General features: G+C 38.4%; 4 protein-coding genes and 1 pseudogene across 7 annotated transcripts; 1 reads left to right on the top strand and 4 right to left on the bottom strand.

Annotated features, from left to right (window-relative positions):
• Window positions 1–649: 649 nt before the first annotated feature.
• LOC112203334 lies at window positions 650–10,183 on the bottom strand (annotated as a pseudogene).
• A 3,416-nt stretch (window positions 10,184–13,599) lies between these two features.
• LOC112167367 (putative receptor-like protein kinase At4g00960) lies at window positions 13,600–18,595 on the top strand. Of its 3 annotated transcripts, XM_024304378.2 has the most exons (15): window positions 13,600–13,980; window positions 14,529–14,582; window positions 14,672–14,782; window positions 14,924–15,004; window positions 15,116–15,181; window positions 15,278–15,360; window positions 15,853–15,934; window positions 16,020–16,123; window positions 16,309–16,348; window positions 16,540–16,590; window positions 16,778–17,080; window positions 17,185–17,395; window positions 17,498–17,735; window positions 17,833–17,971; window positions 18,102–18,595. In XM_024304378.2, exons 1-15 carry the CDS (start codon window positions 13,849–13,851, stop codon window positions 18,408–18,410), a joined length of 2,004 nt encoding a protein of 667 aa, XP_024160146.1. In that variant the 5' UTR covers window positions 13,600–13,848; the 3' UTR covers window positions 18,411–18,595. The 3 variants fall into 3 exon arrangements, with proteins under 3 accessions (XP_024160146.1, XP_024160147.1, XP_040361505.1); XM_024304379.2 differs by lacking the exon at window positions 16,540–16,590; XM_040505571.1 differs by lacking the exons at window positions 16,020–16,123; window positions 16,309–16,348; window positions 16,540–16,590 and having other exon boundaries at window positions 13,602–13,980.
• A 288-nt stretch (window positions 18,596–18,883) lies between these two features.
• LOC121049158 (uncharacterized protein At4g26485-like) lies at window positions 18,884–20,168 on the bottom strand. The gene is made up of 3 exons (XM_040505746.1): window positions 19,613–20,168; window positions 19,293–19,503; window positions 18,884–19,166 (listed from the first exon to the last, which is right to left on the bottom strand). Exons 1-3 carry the CDS (start codon window positions 20,166–20,168, stop codon window positions 18,884–18,886), a joined length of 1,050 nt encoding a protein of 349 aa, XP_040361680.1.
• Window positions 20,169–21,111: 943 nt separating this feature from the next.
• LOC112202605 (guanine nucleotide exchange factor SPIKE 1) lies at window positions 21,112–24,008 on the bottom strand. Of its 2 annotated transcripts, XM_024343604.2 has the most exons (3): window positions 23,826–24,008; window positions 21,652–22,612; window positions 21,112–21,550 (listed from the first exon to the last, which is right to left on the bottom strand). In XM_024343604.2, the coding sequence occupies exon 2, from the start codon at window positions 22,555–22,557 to the stop codon at window positions 21,787–21,789; it is 771 nt and encodes a 256-aa protein (XP_024199372.1). In that variant the 5' UTR covers window positions 22,558–22,612; window positions 23,826–24,008; the 3' UTR covers window positions 21,112–21,550; window positions 21,652–21,786. The 2 variants fall into 2 exon arrangements, with proteins under 2 accessions (XP_024199372.1, XP_024199370.1); XM_024343602.2 differs by lacking the exon at window positions 23,826–24,008 and having other exon boundaries at window positions 21,652–23,818.
• Window positions 24,009–24,455: 447 nt separating this feature from the next.
• On the bottom strand, window positions 24,456–25,888 carry LOC112203333 (uncharacterized protein At4g26485). Its single transcript, XM_024344317.1, has 3 exons — window positions 25,735–25,888; window positions 25,246–25,456; window positions 24,456–24,789 (listed from the first exon to the last, which is right to left on the bottom strand). The coding sequence occupies exons 1-3, from the start codon at window positions 25,886–25,888 to the stop codon at window positions 24,456–24,458; spliced, it is 699 nt and encodes a 232-aa protein (XP_024200085.1).
• Window positions 25,889–27,865: the final 1,977 nt, after the last annotated feature.

Below are 27,865 nucleotides of genomic sequence, written 5' to 3'. Positions count from 1 at the left end.
CTAATACTCAAAGCACCAGGGTGGAACCTGGCTTTAGGGTAAAAACGCTTGCCAAACATGTATGTGCTAGACTTCAAAACCAGAAATGTCTTATTAGATCCCACTTCTTTTGGCTTTGGTGAAGTTTTTTTCCTAGTTAATTAGGTCACAAAGCTATTTAAACTATAGTGTCATGAGTTTGATTTAGGGACTAGTTATTCTACATTTCAATTGTAATTGTTATTGACGTTTATAGTTACAAAAAAAAAAAAAAATGTTGATTCTTTAGGCAAATATGGTATTGTCTTGTTAATTAATAGCAGGCTCGCACCAAGGCTCTTTAAGAAGAACTGAAGAAGTGAAGCTTTTTATTTTTGTTTCATTTATGTACGTAACCCCTTGAGACTTAAGAGAGTTCATCACTCAGAAAATTGTTGAAGGTAGCTAGATACACACCACAACAAGCACACCGTAGACGCAACTTCAGAGATGCAATATAAATATAATTGTTTGCAATTCACACCAAGACACAAATAATAATCAATTAAAATATCACTAGAAGAAGTCGTAATGGGGGGAAGGAGACTGGAAGGGTCTAATCTGACTCAAAACTACCACTATTCCTCTAAAACTTACATTTGCATGATTACTCCTGAAATAAGTCATTAAATTAATGTGGAAGTTGGGAAGTCCACAAGCTGTAGTTTTCCCTTAAAAGTTTCAAGGCCATGAGGGTATTCTTGTATGGTTCATTGTTCAATGTGTTAATCTCAGGAGTGCCTTCCTTAAAAGCTATCTTTGTAAGACGGCAGGCCGTCTCTGGATTATTCAGGAACTCATAATATAAGATTGACAAGTGCAAAGCCAGAGCCGGCCCTGAGGGTAGCTACCTGAGGCAGCTGACTCAGGCCACCAGCTTCTGGGGGGCCACTGAGTTTTGAGTTCCAGTATGCTTAGTATAATATATATCAACTTTGCTGATCAGAGACCTTGACTATGCTGTGAGGGCCTTACATGAAGTTTAAATAAATGTGGCCATGAAGTTTAAAATGTGGCCCTACATGCTTAGTATAATATATATCCGTACCGAGTCCATGTGCTACGGATGGGATTTGTAGGAGGCAACTTAACTTCTGCAACAGTGAGGGCCTTGTAATATGCTTTCTTCGACTGTTCGATAGCCTCCTCTTTCTCATCACCGGCCTTGATTTCTGCGAGATACCTATAAAAGTCTCCTTTCATCTTATGATAATGCACAGTTGATTCACCATCTGAAGTCGAAGGGATGAGATGACTATCAAGCACTGAGATGATATCTCTACAAATAATTGATATCTCTGATTCAACTCTCTGTCTATATGTTTTTAGATGCTTCAGGTGAATATTATTTCCTTTCGCCTCCTCCGTCAGCTCTGCTGATGATAAGATCCTCCATGATGATCTCCGAGCATCAACAACATTCTTGTACCCAAAAGAGAGGTAGCTTCTCTTTTAAGGGTCAATTCAACATCAAGATTTGCAACCATCTTCATTGTTTCCTTGTATTATTATTCTGTGAATAGATTTGAAGGTTTCTCAAGCTTTCTTATGATTCTGTAGCAGTAGAAGAGAGGCTTTTAGAAGTACGTCTTATCCGAATTTGTTGTGAATGCTTTTAACTCTTGAGGATGACTTCTCTGACCCTATACTTTGTTTTGGTTTCTTAGAGACATTTAATTAAGTATAGAGAGGCAGGACGAGACCTAGCCTTGACTATGCTGCTGGAATGTTATCTGGTCTATTTATGTATATACATCCAAGTTCAAACATGGAAACAATCTTTTGAGATAACAATGAAAGTGAGATTAGTAACGAAAGGTTCTCAAGTATATAATCATGTTGCTCCCCTCAATTATGTCACCGTTCCTTTAGTAAGCTAGGCTTGGAAAAATATCAAAAGATGATCCTATCATAGACCCAGTATCAATAGGAGAACACACTCCCTAAGCTTTGTGGTCGCGGCTGGATTTCTTCATCTCCAAGCTATCTAAATAGGTGCAAGCCATATCTATTATATCAGCAGGCCATGTACTGATACTCAAAGTACCTCGGTGGAACCTCGTATTAGGGTACAACCGCTTGGCAAGATGAAGGTGCCCGACTTCCCAACAGGGAATGACTCGTCGCAAATCCCATCTCCTCTCTTGTTTTCATATCCCGGATAATCCAGTTTGTAAAACTCTTCTTCTTTAACCAAGAATAACTCAGCCTCCTCTGCTAACTCCACTATTTCCCACTCACTAAAAGGATATGATGTCTTGTGTGTGACATGAATTTCTCCATTTTTAGTCAGCATCTCCCTTGAGTTCATGAAGTATCCCCTCACCAAACTCTGATGCAACCTGAAAATTGTCGAATGACTTTAGGCATTAATTAAGATTTGATGAAGAGTTTCATCAAAAAGTACGACATAAAAGCTTATATTTCTTCTGCAGATATCAAATCCAAAATAAGTTATTGAAAAATCTAATACTATATATATGTACAGAAAATTGTTCACACCAACTCTAAAAGACTTGATTCAGACACACACTATAGCAACATCATCTTATGCTTATGTTTTTTGCCCCAGCTATGGTACTCGAATAAAGAAAGTCGTATTGAGAGAATAAAAAGGAAACTGTTGTAGGAGAATAGAATTGTGTTTATTATTGATAATAGGAGCCCTTTATATAAGGAGTTTACAGAGTACACAAAAGGTAACAGAATCGGAATACAATTAGTATACCTAGGGTACTTTCCTATTACAACTCTAAACTCTAGTTTGTAGAGGCACACATTATGTCGATACCCTTCAACACTCCCCCTTGTGCCGCTCAAACTTGGTGATGACGCTTTAATTGTTGCCTCGTTAAAAACCTTGCCAGGTAACAAAAACCCTGTGGGACAAAAATAACCCTGGTCGAAGGTCAAAAAGAGCACAACACGTCCTTCACTCTTCGAGATCGAACATGTAGACATCATGCCTCCCCCTGATGTCAATATCTCCCCCTGATTGCTACAATCATGGGAGTTCGGATAACTTTCTCAATCTGATGCTCTTCACATGTTTCTCGAAAGTGGATTTTGGTAATGACTTACTAAATAAGTCCGCTACATTATCCTCTTATCGGATTTGGTTCACTTCAGTACTTAGAAATGCTTGTTGTCATTTCGATGGAGGGGAGGAGGAGCACGGAAGTTGGCATTTTGCCTTGTGGGGTCCGATCCCACACTTCCGTCATCCCTTTTCTCTGTAGGGATAGAACAAGCCCATATCAATTGTACCTCTCAAATATCGAAAGATTGTCTTTATACCAATCTAATGGCGTTGCGTTGGCGCGGGGCTATATCTAGCCAACAAGTTCATAATAATTGAGGTGTCCGGTCTTGTATTGTGCTAAGTACAATAATGCGCCTATTGTACATAAGTAAGCACTTCTGCTATTAACACGTCTTCGTCATCATCCCTGGGACGAAACGGATCCCTTTTAGGGCCAAGACTACGGACGACCATGGTGCATCTTTGACTTTAACAAAAATGTCTATTGACACGGTATACAAGTTCTGAATCTAGACAAAACCGTGTTCTCCCAAGGTCCTTCCTCTTAAACTCAGATTTTAGGTGTTCAGCGGTTTCCCTTAACTCTCAAGGGTTCCAATTATAAACCGCGACAATTGCAAATCCGGAACTTGTCATGGAAACGCGTGGGCATAGTTCATCATATCCCTTCCCAATCAAGTAGTATTTTAGTGAGCATTTCAACCTCGTTGCAAATACGCTCCGTGGTCTAGAGCCACTTGACTTGGGTAAATAAAGTCCACAAGAACTTTCATTATATTCCGTATCTAGATCCCCATAAAGATACGTAGTGACCACATTCGTAAGCTGCATGTTCAGTTATTTGGAAACTACCAAACTGACAAGGTAGTGGAGTGCAATGACATCCATTACTAGAGAAATATGTCTTCTCGTAGTCGATTCCAGGGCGTTGTGAGAAACCTTGCGCCATAAGGTGAGATTACCATATCTTTTTCTCATCACGCTATCTAACGAAGACCTATTAATGTCAATAGGTTTTATATTATGAGGTGTTGGCATCTCAGGCCCGAAATCCTTCATCTTCGTTAGTGAATCCAATTCAACCTGGATCGCATCTTTCCATTTAGGCCAAGTTTCTCTACGTTGGCATTCTTCAACGGAGTAAGGTTCGATGTCATTGGTCTCAATAATTCCACGTCCTCATGTACACTAGTGTAGTTCGTAGAGATCTCTATATTCTTAGGAATTGGTTCTAACATTGAGGCGTCCCCCAACGATGTCTCTTGGACATAACCACAATCCAAAATATTCTCATGAGACGGATTTTGAGTATCAATGATCAATGGATCAAGTTGTGCCAAACTCGCTCTCTTCTTAAGGCGAGAATCCATCGAACCTATGGGTCTCCTACTCTCTCTAGCGGAACCCATGGCCTATGACGCCACTATGCCACCTTTGTGGCGTCACTATTCTACCATCCATGGTAGTGGTGCAGTACCCATCTTCTCTGGGTGGCACCATGTCCTCTTGTGGGGACATCAATCCTTGCAGGCATGTTTGCAGCAGGTATATATGATCTCGTCACTTTTAGGGGATCAAGATGAGACATAGTGGGGACAGACCACGACAATTCCTGTCGTTTCTGTTGAACATTGACGTTCTAATCTCCCCCTAACGACGGGAAGACTGTCTCATCAAAGTGACAATTCGCAAATCCAGCGAAATAGAGATCGCCTGTCAAGGGTTCTACATAGCTGACTTATAGTTGGAGACTCATGTCCAACAAATATATATATGCATTCGTTGCAATGACTCATGTTGATGCGCTGTGGCGACGCAATTGGCACATGAACCGCACACTTAAATATGCATAAATACGAGATATTAAACTCGAACCCAGTCACTAGCTGTAACTCAAATAAAAGTTGAGTGGCTGCTATGAGTCGTAGACGAATTAGCATAGCTGCATGCGTTATTGCATAACCCAAGCGGAAATATTGGTGCGCATTACCAATGTCCGGGCTACCATTGTAGTCGTTTAATGGTGGCTTTTCCGCGAGACCAATTGGGTGTGTACATGGGAATATGATACTTGATATCAATACCCAATGATATGCAATAGTCATCGAAAACTGTCGATGTAAACTCTCTAGCATTATCAAGTCAAATTGACTTAGTGGGATGATCTGGGTAGTGAGCCCGTAGCCATATGTTATGTGCTAGGAGTGTAGTATGTGCAGCATTACGAGTGGATAATGGCACAACACGTGACCAGCGTGTTTGCGTATCAACCAACACCATAAAACATCTATATGGTCCGCAAGTTGGTTGATTAAATCCATAGAATTCCCTTAGAGTCTTTGTGAGAATGAAATTATTTCCTCAATCTCCTTTGCATAGGATGGTCTCAATCCTAAATAACAGGCTTTATAGAACGAAACATGGGCTTTATAATCAACCAATGAAGGTTTTGGTGAAGCCATAGTGTCACAATAGACTTGAAAAGTAGAGAGAGGAGTTTATGGCGTCAATGCCATGTATTTGCCGCAGGGGGTAGGCGGCGCCGGCCATGTATGGCCTGTCTTTGCACAATCATGGCGCCATGAGGCGCATGTGCAACTCCTCAAACCAATTCTTGGTTCTGAGTTTTCTTCGTTCTGAAAATGGATGTCCTTGTAAAGTCTTTAATACACGGATCATCATGTCAAAGCCTATATGTGTCAAAATCCCATAAGTCGTCTCTCATGACATAGTTGGATTCAATAACTCAAATAGTGGTTGCATACAACCCACTAGAGCGACACATAAGTTTCTCTAATACTCGTTCATGTCCGTAGTCATTAGAGTGATGCAAAGGAACTCTGTCCATTCTCATAATGTGTTTCCACATGAAAACCATTGGCTCTTATATAATAAAGTTCGAATTAAGGTATGTCCAAGACATTAAGTAAAAGAATTGACACTTTATTAATAGCCAATGATTACATCAAGGTTTCCAAAGTCTAATCCAAAAATAAAATCAAAGTAAGACACATTGTAGTCACTCTATCCGTTTGGTAACTCCAATCAAATATGACCAGGAAAGTAGAGAGAGATGTTGGTGGAGCGAGGCTCTCTTAAGTACCAAGAATCTCAATGACTTTCCTAGACATCACATTTAATTAGGTCTGCCACATAAGAAAGAGTTAATACAATTGTCATTTATTGACTAAGGCAAATTGCCATTACAAAAGTTCTTGGAAAAATAAAAAGGACTAATCTAATCAAAGTCTGTTGCATCCATGTGCACTTCATCTTCAGCTTTGAAGTCCTCTATCGTGAGATTGACATCTCCACCATCTTCTTCTTCTTCTGCAAGGTACACTTCTTGCTCTCTCATGTCTCTATATGCCCTGTTGCTTGCAGCTAGTTCCTCACTTGCCTTGCATTGCTTGAACCAATGCTCAATTGATCCACATCGATGACACTCATCATTGCGGTTGCCTCCCTTTAATTGAGGTGCACGTTGTGCACGTTGCGGGCGTTCCCTAGGAGGGTTGGTGCCACCACCACGACCCATTGAGCCACCATTACGGCTAGGGATACCACGACCCCCTCTCCCACGTGTGGCATTACCACCACGTGTATCCACACCAAACTTGCGGTTTCCTTCCTGGTTAGGGCGGTTATATGGGCCCAAACGTCCCTCATGTCCCCCATTCTTAGGGTACCGCTCCTTGCGCCCTCCTTTGGGTGCATTATAATTCGCCTCATGAATGCTCTTAGTTCCAATGGGCCTTGAATTATAATTCCTCACGAGTATGTTATCATGTTTCTCAGCTACAGATATAATATTGATAAGCTGATGAAACCTCGTGATCCGTCCAGCATTGACTTCAGTACGGTATTGCTTTGATACCACAATGGCTGAAACAGGGAAGGTGGAGAGAGTTTTCTCAATTAGCTCTTGCTCTGTGACAGGTTGTCCACAAAACCTCAACATGGACTGTATGCGAAGAGCTTCTGAATTATATTCAGCAACAGACTTGAAGTCAGCAAAGCGCAGATTGTTCCATTGAACCTTCAAGTCAGGGAGGAGGGAATCTTGGACATTGCCAAAGCGCTCTTCTAGCGCTACCCATAGCTCTCTTGCATTCTTGATCGACATATACTCCAATCTGAGTGCCTTGTCCATATGGCGTCGCATCAAGATAACTGCTTGAGCATGCTTTGTAGATGTTCGGTTGAACTCAATATTCGGGTTAGGTGCCTGGATTATGGGTAATATTCCCTTGGAAGTGAGATGATTCTCAACATCGGTTACCCAACTGTGGTAATCCGAGCCTGTTGAGTCAAGCATGGGAAAGTCGAGTCTAGGTTCATTCGACATCCTGAAAATAAGAAGAGAAGATATATTAGTTTCGGAGCTAAACTTCCACGAAAACTAAAAATAATAGGATTTCCGAGCTATGCTACCAAGAAATCAATTTCCAAGAATCTCTTTTGGATTAGACCAACAATGATGTTTTGATATGGTCACAATTTGATGCTTACGGACGCTCTTAGTCCAAGCATTGTGAACGCTCTTAGTTCACACGAACACTCTTAGTTCGTATAATTATGAACATTCTTAGTTCGTTAAGCGTGAATCCCCACAATTCCGCTTTGTTAAATATCAAAATCATTTGGCAACATATATTCCAATATTTGCAGAAAATAAAAGGAATTTAAATACAAGAAAGCAGCAACCTTAATTATAAAAACTTACGTGATTGTTCTTTAGTTGAGGACACGCGCGTGTTGGAGCAGGCGTGTTTTTTTTTTCTGGGCTGTTGTTCTTTGGGCTTTCCTCTTTCCCTTGTTTTCTTCTTTCTTTCTTTTTTTCTTTTTCTGGCCGGCCGGGTCTTCTTCTTTCTTCTCTTTTTTTTTCTTTTCTTTCTTTTCTTTCTTCTGGGCCCACTTTTCCTTTTCTTATTCTCTTTCTTCTTCTTCCACGTTTTCTTCTCTTTCTTCTTCTCTTTCTTCTTTCTTTTCTTTTATTTTTTTTTCTTTTTCTGTCTCTTCTTTCTTCTGGGCCCACTTTTGCTTTTCTTATTCTCTTTCTTCTTCTTCCACGTTTTCTTCTCTCTTCTTCTGGGTTTTTCTAGTTTTTCTTTCTTTCTATCGCAAGACAAGCAGGCGGGCGGGCTTTGCAGGGGCGTAGGCAGGCAGCTTCGGCAGCGGGGCTTCTGGGCTGCTCGGCTGCAGGTCGGCACGGTTGCTGGGATGGCTGCAGGTCTGCGCGGCTGCTGGGATGGCTGTAGGTCGGGCTGCTGGGTTTGGCAAGGCGCGGGGCTGCTGGCAGCAGGTGTTGCGGGGCAGCAGTAGTGCGCGGCAAGTTGCTGGGGCTGCTGGGATGGCTGGAAGGCGTCGACGTGGGCACGGGGGCGCTGCTGTTAGTCGGTCTCTCCTTTTTTTGTTTTTGGGTTGGCGGCAGAGAGAAAAGTTTTTTTTTCTTGAAGCTAGGGTTAGAACTCGTGCTGATAACGTGTTGTAGGAGAATAGAATTGTGTTTATTATTGATAATAGGAGCCCTTTATATAGGGAGTTTACAGAGTACACAAAAGGTAACAGAATCGGAATACAATTAGTATACCTAGGGTACTTTCCTATTACAACTCTAAACCCTAGTTTGTAGAGGCACACATTATGTCGATATCCTTCAACAGAAACAACAAATGTAAACACTAAAAATGCACACTAACAGCGCACTTATGGACACAAGGATATCTTATGGATGTATGTAAAGTGTCGATTGACTGAAAGTTTTTGAACTGTCTATGACTTTTTCTCAAAAACAAAAGCAGCTGATCCAGGATTTAATTTCAACATGTATGCATTACTCTATACGATTAAACTTACAAAATTTGGGACTTATTCTTTTCTGATGAACGACGGCGGCCTTTCACGTAACCGGCCAGCATGAGGAAAGTTATAAATTATTCGATCAAACTGTTTGTTATTAAGTTCAGGGTGATGGAGCATGGTGTTGACATCCACCCCATCCAAAATTGGCATCCTCTGCTCTCTAACTTCCTCAAATTGTTCATAGGTTTTGAATATTTGATCAACTCCCCTTTTTTTTATTTTTTTTTTATTTTTTAAAGAATAAGGGATTAGACGATTATAGCTCCTCGGAGGCAGACGATGTAGGGAACTTGTCCCATCCTCAAACCCGAAGGTGAAGGGTCTGCCCCACTCTGGGAACCTACCGCCCGTCCCCCTATTCAAATTATTAATAATAAAGAGAAAAAATACAAAGTCCAAATAAAGAAGAAAAAGACAACAAAAGAGGAGAGAAGAGGAACTTCCCCCTCATGTACAATTCTAAAAGAAAGAAACAGCCATGAAATTAAAAGGCTAGCACCCAAAATATGCCAAATTTTCCCTTGCAGCTTCATGCAGTTGATCATGTAGGTAACCTTGCGCACAACTTCCTAGAAATATAAGCCTCTGACAAGGCGTGAGCAATAATAACAAACCAACAGGATCATCTCGGCAACCATAATAACTTCCTTCATCATGCCACTTGCAAGCATTAAATAAGCAACCATTTATCAAAATGAAAAACAATAATTTGGGAGTCCCAAAAAATCAACTTGCAAGTACCTGTGAAGCTCAACAGGAGGACTAGCATACCAAGTAAACGAGTCACTTGAAACACCTAAATTTGCCATCTTGTCCGCTGTTGCGTTCCCTTCTCTAAAAATATGAGTGCTACACAAATACAATTTTCAATCAGCTGGAAATCTCTTATTTGAAGAGTTTGGGGAATAAATTAACTGTTCGGTCCATTTATATTTTTCTCATGCATTTGGTTCAGTACCAAACATTTCAAAAAGAAATGTATGCACAAGATAATAAAGAAACTACAATAGCGCTAACACAAAGTCAGTTTGTTGAGCTAATACCTTTGGAGTCGGGAGAAGTTGCAATCATGTTCCTACCAGAGCCAAATTGTCTAGCTAAGCAAAGAGCAAACGAGAAGTCTCCTTCTCCGACTAGCAGTATGGTTTGGTTGCTGCTGTAGTGCTTAATCCATTTCTCAAAGCCATGCAATTGCTCTTGATCGATCTTTTTAGCTTGAGATTTCTTGTTCTTCTTAGTCTTTTCTTTTCTCTTCATCTATGTACTTAATAAGACCATGGAAACGTTAGCCTACCTTCTTTGATATATAAAAAAAAAAAACAAAAAAGTGAAAACTTTTAGAGCAAGTCTACCCGTTGAAGTTAGTTAGTCAAGACTATTCACTGTTTTTTGCCTCTCATTTCCACCATTTTTCTTGACCAGTCAGACACTGTTCACAAAAAGTCACCAAATGTCAGTTAGCAGGTCAAGAAATTGACCCAGAAAGTGATCCAGAGTGACTTTTTGTGAACAGTATCTGACTGGTCAAGAAAAAATGTGGAAATGAAAGGCAAAAAGCAGTGAATAGTCTTGACCAGCCAACCTCAACGGGTGAACTTGCTCTTAGCCTCCCCATTTGATTGTAATTAAAATCACACATCGATTAAGAAGCTAATAAATTATAGAAGTGTCTCATATTCATGATGAATTGGAAAAAAAATAAATGTTCATGATTCCCAAAGCACTTCCTATTTGATCTTTACTTTGAGTTAGAGGTGGCAAACGGGCCACTAAGCACGAGCACGGCACGGGCCTGGCACGTTTAAAAGCGGCCCGGCACGGCCCAAGCCCGTGAGTGGCCCGGCACGGCCCGAGCACGTTAGAATAATGGGTCGGGCTGGGCCTAAGAATATTGGCCCATTGGCCAGACCAGGCCCGAGCCCGTAATGGGCCCGGTACAGCCCGAGCACGACATATTGTGGGCCGGCCCGTTACAAACACAAAATTTCATTTTGTTTTTAAAAATATTAAAAAACTACAATGATGAGATTTGAATATGAGACATTTTTATTTAAAATCTCATGACAATTCCACCAATGCTTTCTTTTATATTGTCAAAATAATGAAACAAAACATTATATCTTTGTTTTGACATAAGTATTTTTTCTTAATATTAAATATGTTTATTAATAAAGACTAATCTCATAATAATACAACTATAGAATGAAGGAAAGTTTAATAAAGATTAATCTCACAATAATATACTAAAAACAATATATTTTAAGTTTTTTTTTCCTTTCTTTCTTATAGTGGAATATAAAAAATTATTAGAAATCTAATCTTAAAAAGCTAAGATTAAGAAAAACGTTGTAGAACTTAATTTATTTTAATTTTCTAAATAGTTAAATAAAATTAATTTTTATTTGTTCAAATTAAGATTTTAAAATTGTGTTTTATAGTGGGTAGGCACGAGCACGGCCCGTTATTGACCAGGCACGAGCACGGCCCGGCATGATATGGGCTCGGGCCATGGGCCGGGCCGGGCTTAATGTTTAAGTAAATGGGCCGGCACGAGCCCGGCACGATAATAAATGGGCCGGCCCAAACACTACACGAAGCACGACTAGGCCCGCTTAAAATGGGCCGGCCCGGCCCGTTTGCCACCTCTACTTTGAGTATTCAATAATTTGTGTTAGTAACTGAAAGGTCTCCGTCTTTTCTCTTTCCACGTATCAACTTCACTGGGTATTACAACCAAGTTTTCCATGTGTCCTGAAGAAATTACGAAACTATCAAATTCATCTTACGAAAGTGTCACTTCGATCTTGGTTATTGTCAGGGTATGAGTGATCTTTTGTCCCCAATATGGTCATTTTTTTTTGTACTGGAGGATGAATCATAATCATTTTGGTGTTTTAATTTGTTATGGAGCGCCTTAAACCCAATTTTAACCGTGACTAAAATGGCATGCACCCTCAACTTGTTGCTATAACTAAGTCGGTGGAGTACGTTGTTAGACATCATTGCATAATGGGTGCTACTCCACACATTATCCATCTGAGCACCTGCACCTATTCATGTGTACGTGTTGCGATAATATTGAAGCGATACCGCGGTAAGATAATCGGGGAGTAGAGATGAACTTCAACACTCTACTACAGTTTATGAATGAAATGACTCAATGAGTGGCATAGAAATCTTGATGCAGTTGTGTGGGATGCAGAAGCTCTGTGCATATTTACGTACTGGTGAGAACGGTGATATATGCTTGCATTCCCTCTGGAACTCCACCCTCACTGACTGTTGATGATGGCCGGCTTGTTGTACCCTCAACAAGAACTAGATGAAGTATTGTAAATGTCTTTATTAGCAGTTAATTAACCTAATGAAGGAGGTCATCAGAAGTCTCTCTCTTCTTCTTGTTCTTAATGGCAGGCACCACCGAGCCTGGAAATGCCTCCAAAAGTGTGCACCAGAACCTGCAAACTAGTGGACTGTGTCCCACATCGAAGAATAGGGAAACCTCTTTCCTTATTGAGATTACATAAGTCAATTTAACAACCTTCATTAAGGGTAATAACTTCTTATCTCTCACTGTTACGCTATCAAATTATTTATATAATTTGACTTGAGCATCAGAGGTATAGACCGACTAGTTTGGTCTGTCCCACAGACGGTGTGTCTTTCCTTTGACAGGTCTCAGAGTCATCCTTATAAATAGTAACAGGTATCACATTCTGTCAGGATACACCGGAAAAACCAACCGAGACAGCTATAATCTCAAAGCCGAACTTACCGTAATTCAGAGTCTAATCAGGGCTAGCTACTGATTTGCTAGTTTCGACACCGAATTCCCCGGAATAGTGGTTTGGGTTGGTTTCGTTATTGAAGACCAAAAACACCAGATTTGATAGAATTTATGGTCAACAAGGTGTTATGTCTCTTGAACTATAACCGCATCTCAATAACTAGTCTTAGGTTTGTTCTTAGAACATATACAGAGTATTGCTTTTAAAAATAAAGGAGCAATTATTGACTAGAAGTGTTTGATGTACATCAAAATTAAGAATGTCTTCATTTTCGACTGATTATTGACCTTCAATAAAACTTTTCAGTAAAATTTTTATTGAGGGGCAATAACATCTTTTATTGAGGGACAATAAAACTTTTATTAGTTTTTATTGGGGGCAATAAAAGTCTCCCCGACCTCTCCAATGACCTATTAGATTTTGCGATGACTCTTTAGAGACATTCGGTGAAGTCTGGTGAAGTCCGGCGACCAACATCCGATTACTTCTGGTGAGGTTTCAGGCCAAATTCGGAGACCTCCGAGGAAGTCTCTTATAACTTCTCTCTCTCTTTCACTTTCTCTCTCTATGTGAGGTGTGAGGGCAAAATAGTCTAAAAAAGAAAAAGAAAACTTAATTGAATATTAGAGAAAACTTATAATGCAAATATTATAAGAGTTATTATGGATAAGTGAGAAGAAAAAAAAGTGAGTGTTGTAAGAGGGAAAAACTTCCCTAGAATTAGGGTAAAAGGAAATTTCCCTTTTTTAAAATTTACTACATATTTCAGAGGCCATGAAGCGCGTCGTCCTTGAAAGAAGGAACTACAAAAGCAGCATCCATGAAAATATGCATGAGCCACAGAACATGGCACTTCAGTAAACTTAGCATTTTTCTAATTGTTTCCGTTAGAAAACAGCAGAGTATGGAGAAGCTGCAATGTAATTTCCACGTTCATTGATTGCATTTTCTTCTAGAGTCTAGACCAAGTCAAAGTGAAAGCAAGTATAAAAATCCTCGGATGGCGCTTCTGGTTTACTGGACCCCAGTCGAACATGGGATGGTTCAAGTTTTCATCAGTAAAAGAATAAATCTTCAAGATGAAATGAATCATTGCATTTGAAAAATCCAGTCTGGCTAAAACCTTGACTACCAATGTCTTCAATCCCCAGAGACGAAGCAGCCTCGATTCAATGGCAGAAGGGCGATTTGATCGGTTCCGGGGCCTTTGGCCGTGTTTACATGGGCATGAATACCGAATCCGGAGAGCTTATTGCTGCAAAAGAGGTTCAATTTTTTTTTTTTTTATTGGCTTTGTCCTGTTTTGGCTGTTAATCAGGGTTTTGTTAAGTTTTGGTTGGGTTGTGTTTATTTTTTTGCATTGTTACTTTTGTATGGATTTGACTTAGGTTTTGGTATTGGTCCAAGAGGGGTTTTCCCAATTGAATCCGGAGAGCTTATTTGCTATTAGTGAGGTCCAATTTTGATATTGCCTTTGTGCTGTCTTGGGTGTTAAGGTTTTCGTTGGTTTGGTTTCGTTCTTTGACTAGCTAGTTAATCTGTGTTTTGGTAGTTTTAGTTTAGTGTTCTTTTTGGTTCTTTCTTCCCTGTTTTGATTAAGTTTTATTTGTGTTCTTTCTTTTATTACTAGTCCCTTTAAATTTATTTGGCTAAGGTGTTGGTGTTGGAGGTTTTTCCTAAATAAATTTCAGTCATGAAAGTTTTGGTTCTGCAGTTTGTCATATCACTTCTTTGGCAAATATGGTAAATTGCTAATTGATGTATAATTTGTGAGCTGTTTTTGACTTTCTAATTAGTGGTTTTAATGCTAGTAGGCTCATACCAAGGTGCTTCAAGCTTTAGAAAACCTGTCGCATCCGAAAATTATTGTGAGTGGGAATTTCTTTTATCTGTTTTAACTAGTGATGTCTTGAAGTATTCCACATTTCTGACCCTGTAATTGGTTTTGGTTTCTTAGAGATGTTTAGGAACCGAGAGGGAGGATGAAACCTTAACTATGCTGTTGGAATATGTACCTGGAGGATCCATACAAGCACTATTGGAGAAATTTGGATCTTTCTCTGTTCCTGTAAGCTTTTTGTTGGCTAAATTTTTGTATCTGTAGGTGTGTTCTGAATGCAGAAGTTGTTGAAAAAGCAGAGATGATCCGGTAGTCCCTTGTTCTCTGTGTTAGTTATGTTCTTCATTTCTGATCTAAATTGTTGAGCAGGTGATAAAAAGATTCACCAAGCAGTTGTTGCTGGCACTAGAATATTTACACAAAAAAGGAATCATACATGGGGACATTAAGGTACTCTGCCTTACCTGCTAGTGATATAATGCATGTATAGTGTTTGACACCCTTGTCCTAAACTTTTCATTGTGTAATCATCTATACTATGTATTGCTTATAAATTTCCAGGCAGCAAATATCCTTGTTGATAATAAAGGGCGCATTAAACTAGCAGATTTTGGTGCATCCAAACAGGTGGATATGAGTTGGTTCATACATTGCCTTAAATTTTGTTTGTATATGTGTAGTGTTCATTATGCAAACCCCATCTAATTGTGAGGTGCATTTCAGGCAGCCGTTTCAGGTGCAAAGCCTACAAGGGGTACACCATACTGGATGGCTCCTGAAGTCATTTGTGGGACTGGTCATGACTTGTAGGCACTATTATTACCCTTTTACCATTGGCTATGCTACAGGCATGTTATTTGATGATACATGAGATGTAGTTTTATTTTGTTAATTAGACTTTGGGTAACATAGAGAGGTTTCTTGATAGAATGAGAAATGTAACAATATGTAAAGAGGAATTGGAGTAGAGGTATCCTCTGAGAACAGTGAATTTGAAAAAGAAAAAGTGATAATATAAGTGTGCCAAAAGCAAAGCAAGTTGTCTGAACTCTTGTTTGGAGGTATAATCTTGCTAAGGACTGCTCTGTAGGAATATATTTTGAACCATGAATTCCAGCTTGTCCTAAATACGGAAAAGAAGGAAAAGAAAAACACACACACTCATACAAACTACAAAAGGTTCTTTGTATGTAATTATTTAAGGATCCATTTAAAATATTTGTTTATATATATATTACAATTTATTTATGGGATAAATAGTAAGATATATTGATATATGAGAACATGTGATTTGCTAGCTCTGCAGATATATGGAGCGTTGGATGCACTGTGATTGAGATGGCCACTGGAATTCCTCCTTGGAACCAACAGTTTGAAACGGTAATCACTCTACGTACTGATATCTTCAAATTAATGTAAGAAAGGTCTCTGTCAAAATTCTTGCACTAATGGCATGTTCCTTTAGGTTGCTACTTTCTTTTATTGTGTAGGGACAAGCAAGTCTCATCCACCAATCCCTGATCATCTTTCTCCTGCAGCAAAAGATTTTCTGCACGAATGTCTGCAAAAGTATGCTAATGCTAATGTTCTTGCCCGATCTTGTAATTTTTTTAGTTTGAATACATCTCCTAGATATATGCTGTGTTGAACATTTCTTATTTAGGGTATATGATGATATAGAGTAATGATTTTCATGTTCCAACTAGTCAACTACTTGTTTATTTGGATTTATATTTACTGTTGTCTACTGGTAGGGAACCAACTGTAAGGCCATCCGCATCTGAGTTGCTTAAGGTAAATAGTTATTGAATTAGTTTTAAGTTTTGTTTTTATGAAATGGGAAATCTTGTGCTGTGCAATATATCATTAAATGTATTCCTATTTGGAATTTGTGTGTGTAGCGTTGTCTGCTAGTAGTGTCTAATTCCAAATATCTTCTTTTCAACTTCTGATATTCATACATCTTCTCTATCAATTGCATGCAGCATCCTTTTTTAACTGGGAAAGATGTGGAATCTCAGAATTCTGCAGTCATGGTTGGTGTTGAATGTGGTCATACAATTTGTTATGGTTATTTTTCACGATTTTATTGCTTTCTTTTCATAAATATATATTGTGTGTGTTTATATATGGACATTCAGTGGCACTTAATTTTCTGTATTGAAATTGGAACTGCAATCCTGTCAACGGTGTGATGAAGTTATAATTCCCATCATGGAACAGGAAGTAGAAGTAGCATCCTCATTTTGCCAAACAAATTCTGACGAAATTGATAGCATGTGGGATGATGATGCAAACTCCAATTTTGTATCCAATCCAGCAAGTTGCGGAACTAGAAAATTGATTGTGCAGGGAGCCATTAAACAAGTGTTTTCAAAAAAATTTAAATTCTTTAAGAGGTCGAGAAGAACTACCAGGAATGGACCAGCGAAGGGTGAGTTCAGCTTTGCATCTATCAAGGTTGCCACACACAACTTTTCTGAGGAAAATTTGATTGGACAAGGGGGATTTGGACCTGTTTATAAGGTAATTAAGGCTTAGATAATGGAACCTTTATTAATCAAATAAATAGAATTTTGCAAGTAGTTTTTCCTTTTGAGACATTTCTATACCTTGGTTTATCCATTCAGGGAAAATTGGTGACCGGACAAGAAGTAGCTGTGAAAAGCCTTTCATCATCTTCACATCAAGGAGATAAGGAGTTTAAGAATGAACTGAGACTCATGCAGAAACTCCAACATATAAACATTATTCAGATATTAGGATTTTGCATTCATGGTGGCGGAAGATTTATAATATACGAGTACATGGCAAACTCAAGTTTAAACAACCATTTATTTGGTGGGGAATACTATGACTTTAATCTTTAGTAATTTGACTTTAACTATATGTTCAAGAAATGATATCTCTGTGATCTGATGTTTTTAACTACATATGGGACAGGTTCATCCAGTGACTTGCTACTAGATTGGAATAAGCGTTTCAACATAATTGAAGGAATTTCTCAAGGATTGGTTTACTCGCACAAATACTCCAGATTGAGAGTAATTCATAGAGATATAAAAGCCAGTAATGTTCTGCTGGATGCACAAATGAATCCCAAAATTGCTGATTTTGGTTTAGCAAAAATTTTTGCACATGATGAAGAGACAGTAAAAATTACGGGAATTTGTGGGACAATGTAAGTAAACAATTTACTATTAATCCATCTGTGGTCAATTTTGGTTGCTAATACATGTATATATGCGCTAAATGCTTTCCCTTTTCCTTTGGTGCAGCGGTTACATGCCTCCCGAGTACCTCATGGCAGGCATCCTTTCCATGAAAACCAATGTCTACAGTTATGGAGTGTTAATGCTTGAAATCATAAGTGGTAACAAAAATTTCAATGCTGACGGCGATTATTTGGTAAAAGATGTATGTGATTTACTACAATTGTTCATCATTATATATATATATATATATATATATATATATATCTTGTTTAAGCTGTAAGATTCAATCATCTGTTATTCTAAATTAACTGATAGTTTTGTTTATTCATCAGGCACGGCAGTTATGGCAAAAAGGTGCAGGGCTACAACTAGTGGATCCAAAACTGGAAGTTTCTCGTATTGACAAACATCAACTGTTAAGATGCATCCATGTTGGTCTGCTGTGCGCGGAAGAAAATGAAGATGACCGGCCCACCATGTCAGATGCGATATCTATGTTGAAAAATGAAGTGCCTTTGCCTGAACCAACAATGCCAGCATTTTCTAGATACAATAATTGGACAACTGCTAGTATGGAAACTATGTGCATATATGGTTTATCAATAAACAGTATGACGATTTCCGACTTTGGTGGACGTTAAGACTGCATACGTATATGGGATCCTGGTTTTGTCAAGAATCCAAGATAACCAAGGAGATCAATTTGCTCTTGTATTAAAAGTTATGAAATTATGGTTGTAATGTCCAAAGTATGTGATTCTTCATCTAAATTCCTTAATGTAGGAGATCGACCTTGCTACGTCTATTGTTATATATGTGCACTGCTTATGCCATTTGAGTACAAAATTTCTTGTACAGTGAGATGCTATAGTCTCAAAACAACCTTAAACTTGCTCGAGAGTTTTCCAATAGTGGTAGTCCCATTTCCTATCAAAATTCCTTCTCACCAATTTTAAAGAAACATAGTAATTGAAATAAAACACACTATTTTGTGGCAGAGATGCATGAAAGGATAAAAGAGCCTGCCAGATCATTCATTAACATGGCAATACACCGGCCCATACATTTCTGTTACCATCCAAAGCACCCAAGTCGAACTGGAAGTACTGGTAGCTTAACAGTACAAGTAGTTCTTGGCGAATCTGAAGGTGCTAGACATTCCCACCGGAAAAGTTTGATCACAGATCCCAGCTCCTCTCTTATTTTCATAGCCGGGATAATCAAATAGTGAGAACCTTTCTTCACCAACCAGATACAACCCAACATCTTCTGCTATTTTCACTAATTTCCACTCACTAAAAGGATATGTTGTCTTGTGCGTCACATGAATTTCTCCATCTGTAGTCAGCATTTCACGTGCACTAATGAAGAACCTCCTGACCAAATTCTTATGGAACCTGAAAAAAAATGCACCATACACGCAGTTAACATATATTAGAAACAAGAGTATATCCAACCCAAAAACAATTGGAAATGAACGAGTGAAGAGGCTCTAGAGAACATGTGTTGTATAATAAATCTACCAAATTTGAGTTGCGTTACGCTCAGAAGAAGAGGAACCATTCATGTAGCCCGCGTGTGGAAAATTATAGATTATGCGATCAAACCTCATGAAGAGAAGGTAAGGATGATAACGCATGACACGGGCATCGACTTTATGAAATATCTTGCATTCCCTGCCTTCTAATTCCAGCAAGTTGGTCATAGCTTTTGAGTAGTTCGTCATTAAGGACCCTACAAGTTGGAAATATACAAAGGATGTCAGTCAGGGATTGAAACATCTAATTTAGGGAGAACAATCAAATTTGCAGCTCTATTCTTTCATTTAGATGCAAGTACGTACCTTTGGAGTCGAGAGAAGTAGCAACCATGTTGTCAGCAGAGCCGAAAGCTCTGGCCAAGCAAAGAGCAAAAGAAAAGTCCCCCTCTCCCACTAACAGTATCTTCTGGGACCTGCTATAGTGATTAATCCTTCCTCCCTCTAACTGTTTAAATAGTCTCTCAAACCTCTTAACGAGTCTCTCAAACCGTTTAACCGGTCTTTCAAACTGCTTAGCGAGTCTCTCAAACTGTTTAAACACTCTATCAAATTGCGTAGCCAGACTCTCAAACTGTTTAACCAGTCTTCCAAACTGCTTAGCCAGTCTCTCAAACTGTTTAAACAGTCTCCCAAACTGCTTAGGGAGTCTCTCAAACTGTTTAACTACTCTGTCAAACTGCTTAGCTAGTCTCTCTAAGAAAGACAAATCCATTTTCTGCTTGTTAATAAGTGCACGTAACTGTTTACTCGCTCTTCGTAACGGATTAACAAAACTCTCCGACTCCTTAGTCAGTCTCTCTAACTCCTTAATCAGTCTCTCTAAATTCTGCATCACCCTCTCTAAGCTAGAGAAATTCATTCTGGAAACTTTGATCTGTTCTTTTTGGGGCAGTTGCATCAACTTATATATTATCGTGCCTCATTAAATTACCACCCATTTTCAAATTAAGAACACGAAGATCAAGGCAAAATTAATTTACATGGATGTTTGTAGTTCAATAGGACTCCTAGTTTTCTTTCCCAGTCTGTTTAACTTCCATGTAATGATTACTTAAATATTAAATTAATTTTGCCCTTGTCAGAAAACTAGGTAATGCGCCCTTTTGGTTTCTCGATCCTTGTTGATGTTTATCTTATCGTTTCATATATAAATATTTTCCATGATCAGTTTGCCGGAAAAGACGAGAATCACGTACACATTGCTAAGGTGAATGACGTTTACAAATCTTTATATATTCTTCTCCAACAGCAATGTTCGGCCCCGTTCACCAACCTCTTGGCTCTAGCCTTTTTTTTTCGGTCCGAACTTCTGTTAATGGTGTATTACTGCATTTGATATGAAAGTATTTAATTTTGCAGAGTTTTGAAGAGATGCCGAGTGATGCGGTGCAAAGCATAATTACTTTATACAACTCCAAAATGTGGAGAACTCGCTCAAACCAAAAAGTTAAGAGTGAGCACTCAAATATTGAAATGGTTTAATTAATAGAGTGAGCGCTCATGGTCACGGCCAATCCCTCACCACAATCACTTTCCTTCTCGGTACCAGTCACGATCTCCAAAAACATTTTACCCTTGCCGTCTGCCTATGAGCGCACCAGTCTCAAGCAAACACTGGTGCCACCAAATCAGAACCGCACCTCCACGACAATGGAGTTGGATGTGAGGTGTAGAGAGAAGAGAACGGGGTAAAACTAGGAATATATAGAAGAAGAAAAGTTATATTATGGGATGTCGGAGTCCAAGGGCAAGGAAGAGAGACAGCAGAAACTACAGATCCGAGTCCTGTATCCAGAAAAATGAAATACAAAATAAACAGCTCAATAACATTCATAAAGCGTATATAAAACAATATTCATGCTGCTGATACATGGGTCACAACCATGGAATATGTTGCACACTAGATGGGAAAAATCGACACACTAGCAACAACAGCACTGAGGCCAAAAAATGAAGCAATGATACCGTAATTATGATACAATAATGTCACAGCTGGGACAGGATGGCAGGGATATAATGAGATAACTCAGCAGTTAGAGATTGAAATCCATTCACAAGCTGTGTGTGGAATTCTTGGTCTTCCTCACCAATCAATCTGAAGTGTACATGGATGGCACGCTTGCATACAGCCATAAATTCAAGGAGAGCCGCAATGAGTTGCTGCAATTCTTGTGACCGCAACCGTGTGGCAGGCTCACCGGAAAGGAATGCAGTGCACACACTTAGAACACCACTGTTGACCTGCATATATAAAGTAGAGAATTTGTAAAGCTACACTGTAGTAGTGTATATTAGATCCGGGGTCAGCAAACTAAGTAGAAAATGACGGGTCAGAACTCAACCTGAACTGCAATACTTCCTTGAAGAATTCTCTGCAGGCTCTGGAGAGGTGGGAGTTGATCCCCCTCAGAACTGCGAGGCTCTTCAAGTTCATTACGTAGAGCAGCCGTCCGAGTTTCAATCATTCCAATGGCATTTTATACAGGGGAGAACTCAAGCGATTCGGATATAGTAACTACAAGCCTGTTAACAAGAGCTGGGAATGAACCTTCAGTCTGAAGAACAGTCCGCCTCTTCCACTGGTCTTCCAATCCACCTTGAGTTTTTCCATTTTTCGTAAAAGGTGTATCAAACAAAAAGCGGTCAAAGACTCGGGCACGAACACTTCCTGTTGAAAGAGAGAAGATTCTCTTCCTTCTGCTTCCCAAATCTTCATCTTCCATGACTGGATCAACAGCAGTTATCTGAAAATAGCATACTCCAGACTGCAACTCATCTGCCTTTACCTGCCTAGAACCCGGAATGATGTGTAAGGTGTGATTTCCATCCATACTAGACTCGTAGCTATGGCTAAGTTTCTCCATTATGTCACCTGGTCTTACATCACGTGGCTCCCTGTATACATATTCCTTTCTGTCTAATTTTCCAAATCTATCACCATAAAACCCTACCCTATAGCATGTTGCATCAGTGAATGGAATTGGGCTTGATTCCTGCTCAAGGATTGATTCATATATATTAGTAAGCATTGTGTGACATTTGCTCAGCTGTCCATATGCCCGCCTGCTTTTATAAACTGGAATAACAAGTTCCAGAATGCTTGCACAGAAATGAAAAAGTTCAGCTTGAGAAAAGAGCTTATTTGCGAGTTGTAGGTACTTCACGGCAGAGTCAACAGTAAGTTTTGATGCACCATATCCCTCTACCTCAGCTGCAGCAGCCTCAGAGCTGATCTCACTACTGACCATTGGACAAATTTTACGCAGAGCAGTTATGTGATCTTTGCTCCAAACACCATCATTTCTGGCCATCAAAGCCGACAGAATTAAAGTAGACTGTAAGCTAAAAACTAAACCAATGAACAGTGTGACTTTTCTTTCTAATCTTCAGTATACAAAGTACTCTATAATCATCTTATGCAAAGTAACAAACCAGATCGAAAGTACTGAATCGAGAAAAAAATTGGTATTGTACATCAACCTGTACACTGAGGGTGATTTTAATTGTACGTATAACAAACCAGATCAAAAGTACTGAATCGAGGAAAAAATTGGTATTGTACATCAACCTGTACAGTGAGGGTGACCTATTCTCAAACAACAAAATATCCATAATATCTCACTATTATTTTTAAAATAAATGGGGCCATATAATATCTAGCTATTGTTTCAATATAAAAACAAATTGCTGTAAAAGAAGGTAAGAAACCAAGCAAAATATGTGCATCGGAAAAATAAAATTAAAATAAAAGTTATTTAGGGGAAAATGCTGATCATGTCTCTGTGCATTGTGAAGTGGCTAATTTCTTATGGAAAAAGTTATTTAGGGAGGCAAGAGTGGACTGGACAACTCCATTAGAGAGAAGTGACTTGCTAAGAGAAAACCCTATAGCTTTTGGTAAAGGGAAAAAGGCCAGAACCCTTTGGGGTTGTGGAGTGCTAGCTGTAATTTGGGTGGTCTGGATGGAAAGAAATAAAAGACTATTTGAAAACTATGGAGGGGTGGAGAGGGAAGACCTGTGGGAGAGCGTCAAGTTTTGGGGATCCTTATGGGCTTCTATTTCTAAGGAATTCAAGGATTATAATCTTTCTTCCATTATTCTTAACTGGCAAGCAGCTGTAGTATAAGCCCCTAAGCTTTGATTAGTATTATTAGTCGAGATGCTAAGCCTATAGCCTAGATTCCCTTTTTAGATCTTTAAAGCAGACTCCTTGTAACTTGTTTTTTGCTTTTTCAATAAAAAGCTGTTTCTTTCCAAAAAAAAAAATCCACCAAGCAAATATGTCAAAACGGAGAGGGGAGTAAAAGAAAACTGCACAGTTATCTTAGAAGCCATATAATTTGACATTTGCAAGGTCAGTAATAGGTACGTTCAAACAGTTGAAAATTTGGTAATAAGAATGTTCCAATAGTTGAAAACAGCAACAAATTTGAGAACTGACAAGTGTTCCATGCAGAAGTCACATCAAAAAAGAAAAAAAAAACAATAAGGAAATAAAGCAGAGTAACACTTTACCTGCATTACAATACCAGCCACAGCGACAGCACACTGAGCAGATTCTGCCCACGACTGCATATCTTGATGTGCATCACATAAATGAAGTAACCACATTATATGAAGATCTGGGACAGGGGCAAATGCCATAGCAAGCTTATAGAAGCTTTCTGCAGCTGCATATCTATCCATAGTCATCAAAGAGCTCTGCAAAAGATATGGTCATCAGAATCTACATGCAATAGAAATGGTAAACTGTATTCTGAACATAATGATATGTTGTCAGTTTGTGTATCATGAATTTGCTACAAAATACAATAGAAAGGGTAAACTGTATTTTGAACATAATGTATTAGCAATACATACATATGTGGTATGAATGCATGATGATATATCATGATGAGTAGCGGCAAACAAAATTATACTCCAGAAAAATGAAAAATTTGGGGAACAAACTTGAAAACAGAGTTAAGTTTTTCATTTGGAAGGAATTGCTTGGTCAATTTGCCCATTGGGTGTATTAAACCTGAAAAAGATTTAGGCTCACAGAATCCACATGCAAACTTGTTGAAGTAAAATCAATTGAAAATTTAGACGAAACATAATCGTCAAAGTTCGTAGCTTACAGTGGTGCATGTAAGGACCGTTAATTCAAGAATCCTGACCGTACGCCCGAACCAAGTCAATGCAGTAACTGGAAGGGGTAGAATGGTACAATAGCTTGGCAAATTTGAAGGTGCTACATTCTCCAACAGGAAAAGTTTGATCACATAACCCAGCTCCTCTCTTATTTTCATAACCTGGATAATCCCATTTTGAGAATTTTTCTTCCTGAAGCAAATACAACCCAACCTCTTCTGCTAACTTCACTATTTCCCATCGACTGAAAGGATATGTTGTCTTGTGTGTCACATGAATTTCTCCTATTTCGGTAAGCATTTCACGCGCATTCTTGAAGAATCCCCTCACCAAATCCTGATGGAACCTGAAAATTCATGAATTTTAATCTACAATCCAACTACCTTGTTTCCTTGCTCTGCTAATGTAGTGCGTTACAACCCAACAGCCAAGCATCAATTCAATTCTCAAATCTAAAATAAACCCCTACCCATTAAACCCTTTCCCCCAAACCAAGCTAAAGCATCAATCAACACATAAAATCTATCATAATCGTCATAAAACACTGCATATATGGCTTTTGTTTGAACTTGCCAAATTTGAACATAAACCCTTCTCCCCCTAAAATATACTCAGTCTCAGATCTACACAATCAACACACAATCTACATGATCCACTAAAAAACTATCTAATATAAACCCCGAGTCCATAACCATAAAACCATTTCCCCCAAAAAATAAATTCAGCCTCAATCAACACATAAAATGTACCATAACCCCTAACACAACTGCATACATGGGATTTGTTCTAACTATGAACTAACCAAATTTGAAACTGGTTGTGCTCGGATGATGATTGACCGTGCAAGTAACCGGCATGAGGAAAATTGTAGATTATTCGATCAAACCGAAAACAACTCAGAAAAGGGTGTTGGCTCATTCTGTGCACATCCACTTCAAGAAGTACTCTGCATCCCCTGTTCTCCAATTCCATCACATTGCTCATAGCCTTTGAATACTTCTCCCTCAATGACTCTACAATTACCATACAAAAGAATCTCAATCAGAAACCCTCTAGTTTAACCAAAAAGATCGAATCTTTAGTCCCATCTCACAATTAATGAAAGGGTTTTCAACCAGAAATCCTCTAGATTGAACAAAAAGACCAAATCTTTAGTCCCATCTATCAGTTATCTCATTTGGGTCATCACCAAAACATAAATTTCAGAAGCAAATGAGTATATAATGCATGAAAATTGGTTTCTTGAACCAAAAATCAAAACTGGGTCGTACCGGAAACAAGATTTTTTTACCTCTGGTGTCGAGAGAAGTAGCGACCATCTCGGTGGAAGAGCCGAAAGCTCTGGCTAACGAAACGGCAAAGGAGAAGTCTCCTTCTCCGACCAAGAGTATTCTCTGATAGTTGGTGTAGTGCTTGATACGCTTCTCAAACCCAAAGACTTCCATTAGAAAGCAAGAGAGAAACTCATCAGAATTCAAGTCCTACGTTTTTCTTTTCGGGACCAGAGACAGATCGAACTCATCAGAATTCAGTCTCCACTCTCTACTATAGTGCTGCTTTGCCATATACTCATGTGAGTCATGTCCATGTAGTGTCACCGTTTCATTTTAAAAAGTAAGCGCACTGACACACGGGTGTCATGTCAAATTACACTATGAAACTGTGAAGCATGTCGTGTGCATACATGATGGTTGGGAACTTGGGAGCTGATGACATTTCAGTATGGAATAGGGTAAATTAGTGTTTATACATGGGGAGTTTTGGATATTTTAGTTTAATAAATTATGGATAATTTTAGAGTACATTTAAAAAACAGAAAAAATGATTCGGTGGCGCCAGCCATGTGACACGTTTGCCCTATTTAAAAATTTATTTCAAATATAGAGTGGAAAATGATTTATAAAGGTGAACTGTGGCCTTAAAAGTTGAAAAATTTTAATTACATTGAAGTTTTGAAAATAACACATTTTGAAAATTCAAATGAAATTTAGGATTTTTTTATTACCAAACAATATAAATGGTAAATTTGGGGACTTGTGATGGAGATGAACATTCACAGTTAAAAAAAAAAAATACTATTTAGAAATCTAGTATGGGTGTTAAATTTACCATTTAAACAAAGTTTTGACTCCTCCATTTTCAATATTTGGTGTAGCATTAGCTACTAAATCAGTTGTGGTGAATATGATGAGACTTAGGGGGGTGTATTCAATCCAGATTTTAAATGATTCTGATTGATTTTTTATAATCCGTGGATTTTCGTGAATTCTACAGAATCCACGGATTGTTTTAATTCCACACGGATTTAAATAGATTTTAATGTATTGTATTAGCAAGATTTGCTTAGATTTGTTTGGATTTCATAAGTGCATGGATTGTCCTTATAACAATAATTGAATAAATAACATAATAGAATAGTATAATTTTTTGATCTATAAGACCCCCGCCTACAAGGTTATTATTTGATCATAGCTAGCTTAATTAAATGTGAGTTAGATTACATATATATTTGCATCAGTAACACTAGTAATGACCAGTTTAATCATAGCTAGCTTATTTGAATATAGTAGTGGAGTGTGTGGACAAACTAATCCATCTTGTAAGGACAGACTATAGAAAGAATATTGTAAATATGATGCTATATGTACAATACATTTGATATAAATTATTCTACGCTTCCTGGTTTGGTATTTTCAATACCCAGAATGATTTTTGAGTTGTTGATCAACCAAATAAGCATATGGATGGTCTCCAATTATGAAACAAAGTCTACTCAAGATTTCATAAAGCAGCTTTCCATACAAAGTCTTCATAATCATAACCAGACACATGAAATACTAATAGGAATAATTATCTTATTACTTCAGACACATGAAATACTAATAGGGATAATTATCTTATTACTTCTTTGCCTCAATGTCTTTCTTGAAATCAAAGTTCGGCTCACAGTCAAGAACCGAAGCAGGAACTTGCTCATTCCAAAGAAAAATAGTTAAGATCGACCTCAGCTCAGCATTGTTTTTCACCTCAAAAACTCAAGAAAACAAAATTTCTCCCGGAATGTTCTTGAATGCTAATGAGTGCATTAGACTATATCATCACAGTCAAAAGAAATTATTTAGCTAGATACCTTATTATGGTAAGAGCTAACTAGCATATAGCAGCAAATCCAAACAATATAGCAGATTTGGATCAAAACAATAATATGTCATTGTAACATTCATATACAATGATACAAGACTGATGATGTATATAACCTTGGCAATGAGAACAAGTAAAAAAAGAAAGAAACGTTCAAATCAAAAAAAGAAGAAGAAAGAAACGTTGGCTTTTAACATTTTAGGAAAAGAGGAAATCATATGCCCCAAAAGCTGCTATATAAGACAGCATCATATATCAAAAGTCATTTTTATAATCAATCT

This window comes from Rosa chinensis, chromosome 5 (assembly GCF_002994745.2).
Source record: "Rosa chinensis cultivar Old Blush chromosome 5, RchiOBHm-V2, whole genome shotgun sequence".
Taxonomy (NCBI): Eukaryota; Viridiplantae; Streptophyta; class Magnoliopsida; order Rosales; family Rosaceae; genus Rosa; species Rosa chinensis.
This window is presented reverse-complemented; position numbering and strand designations above follow the sequence as displayed.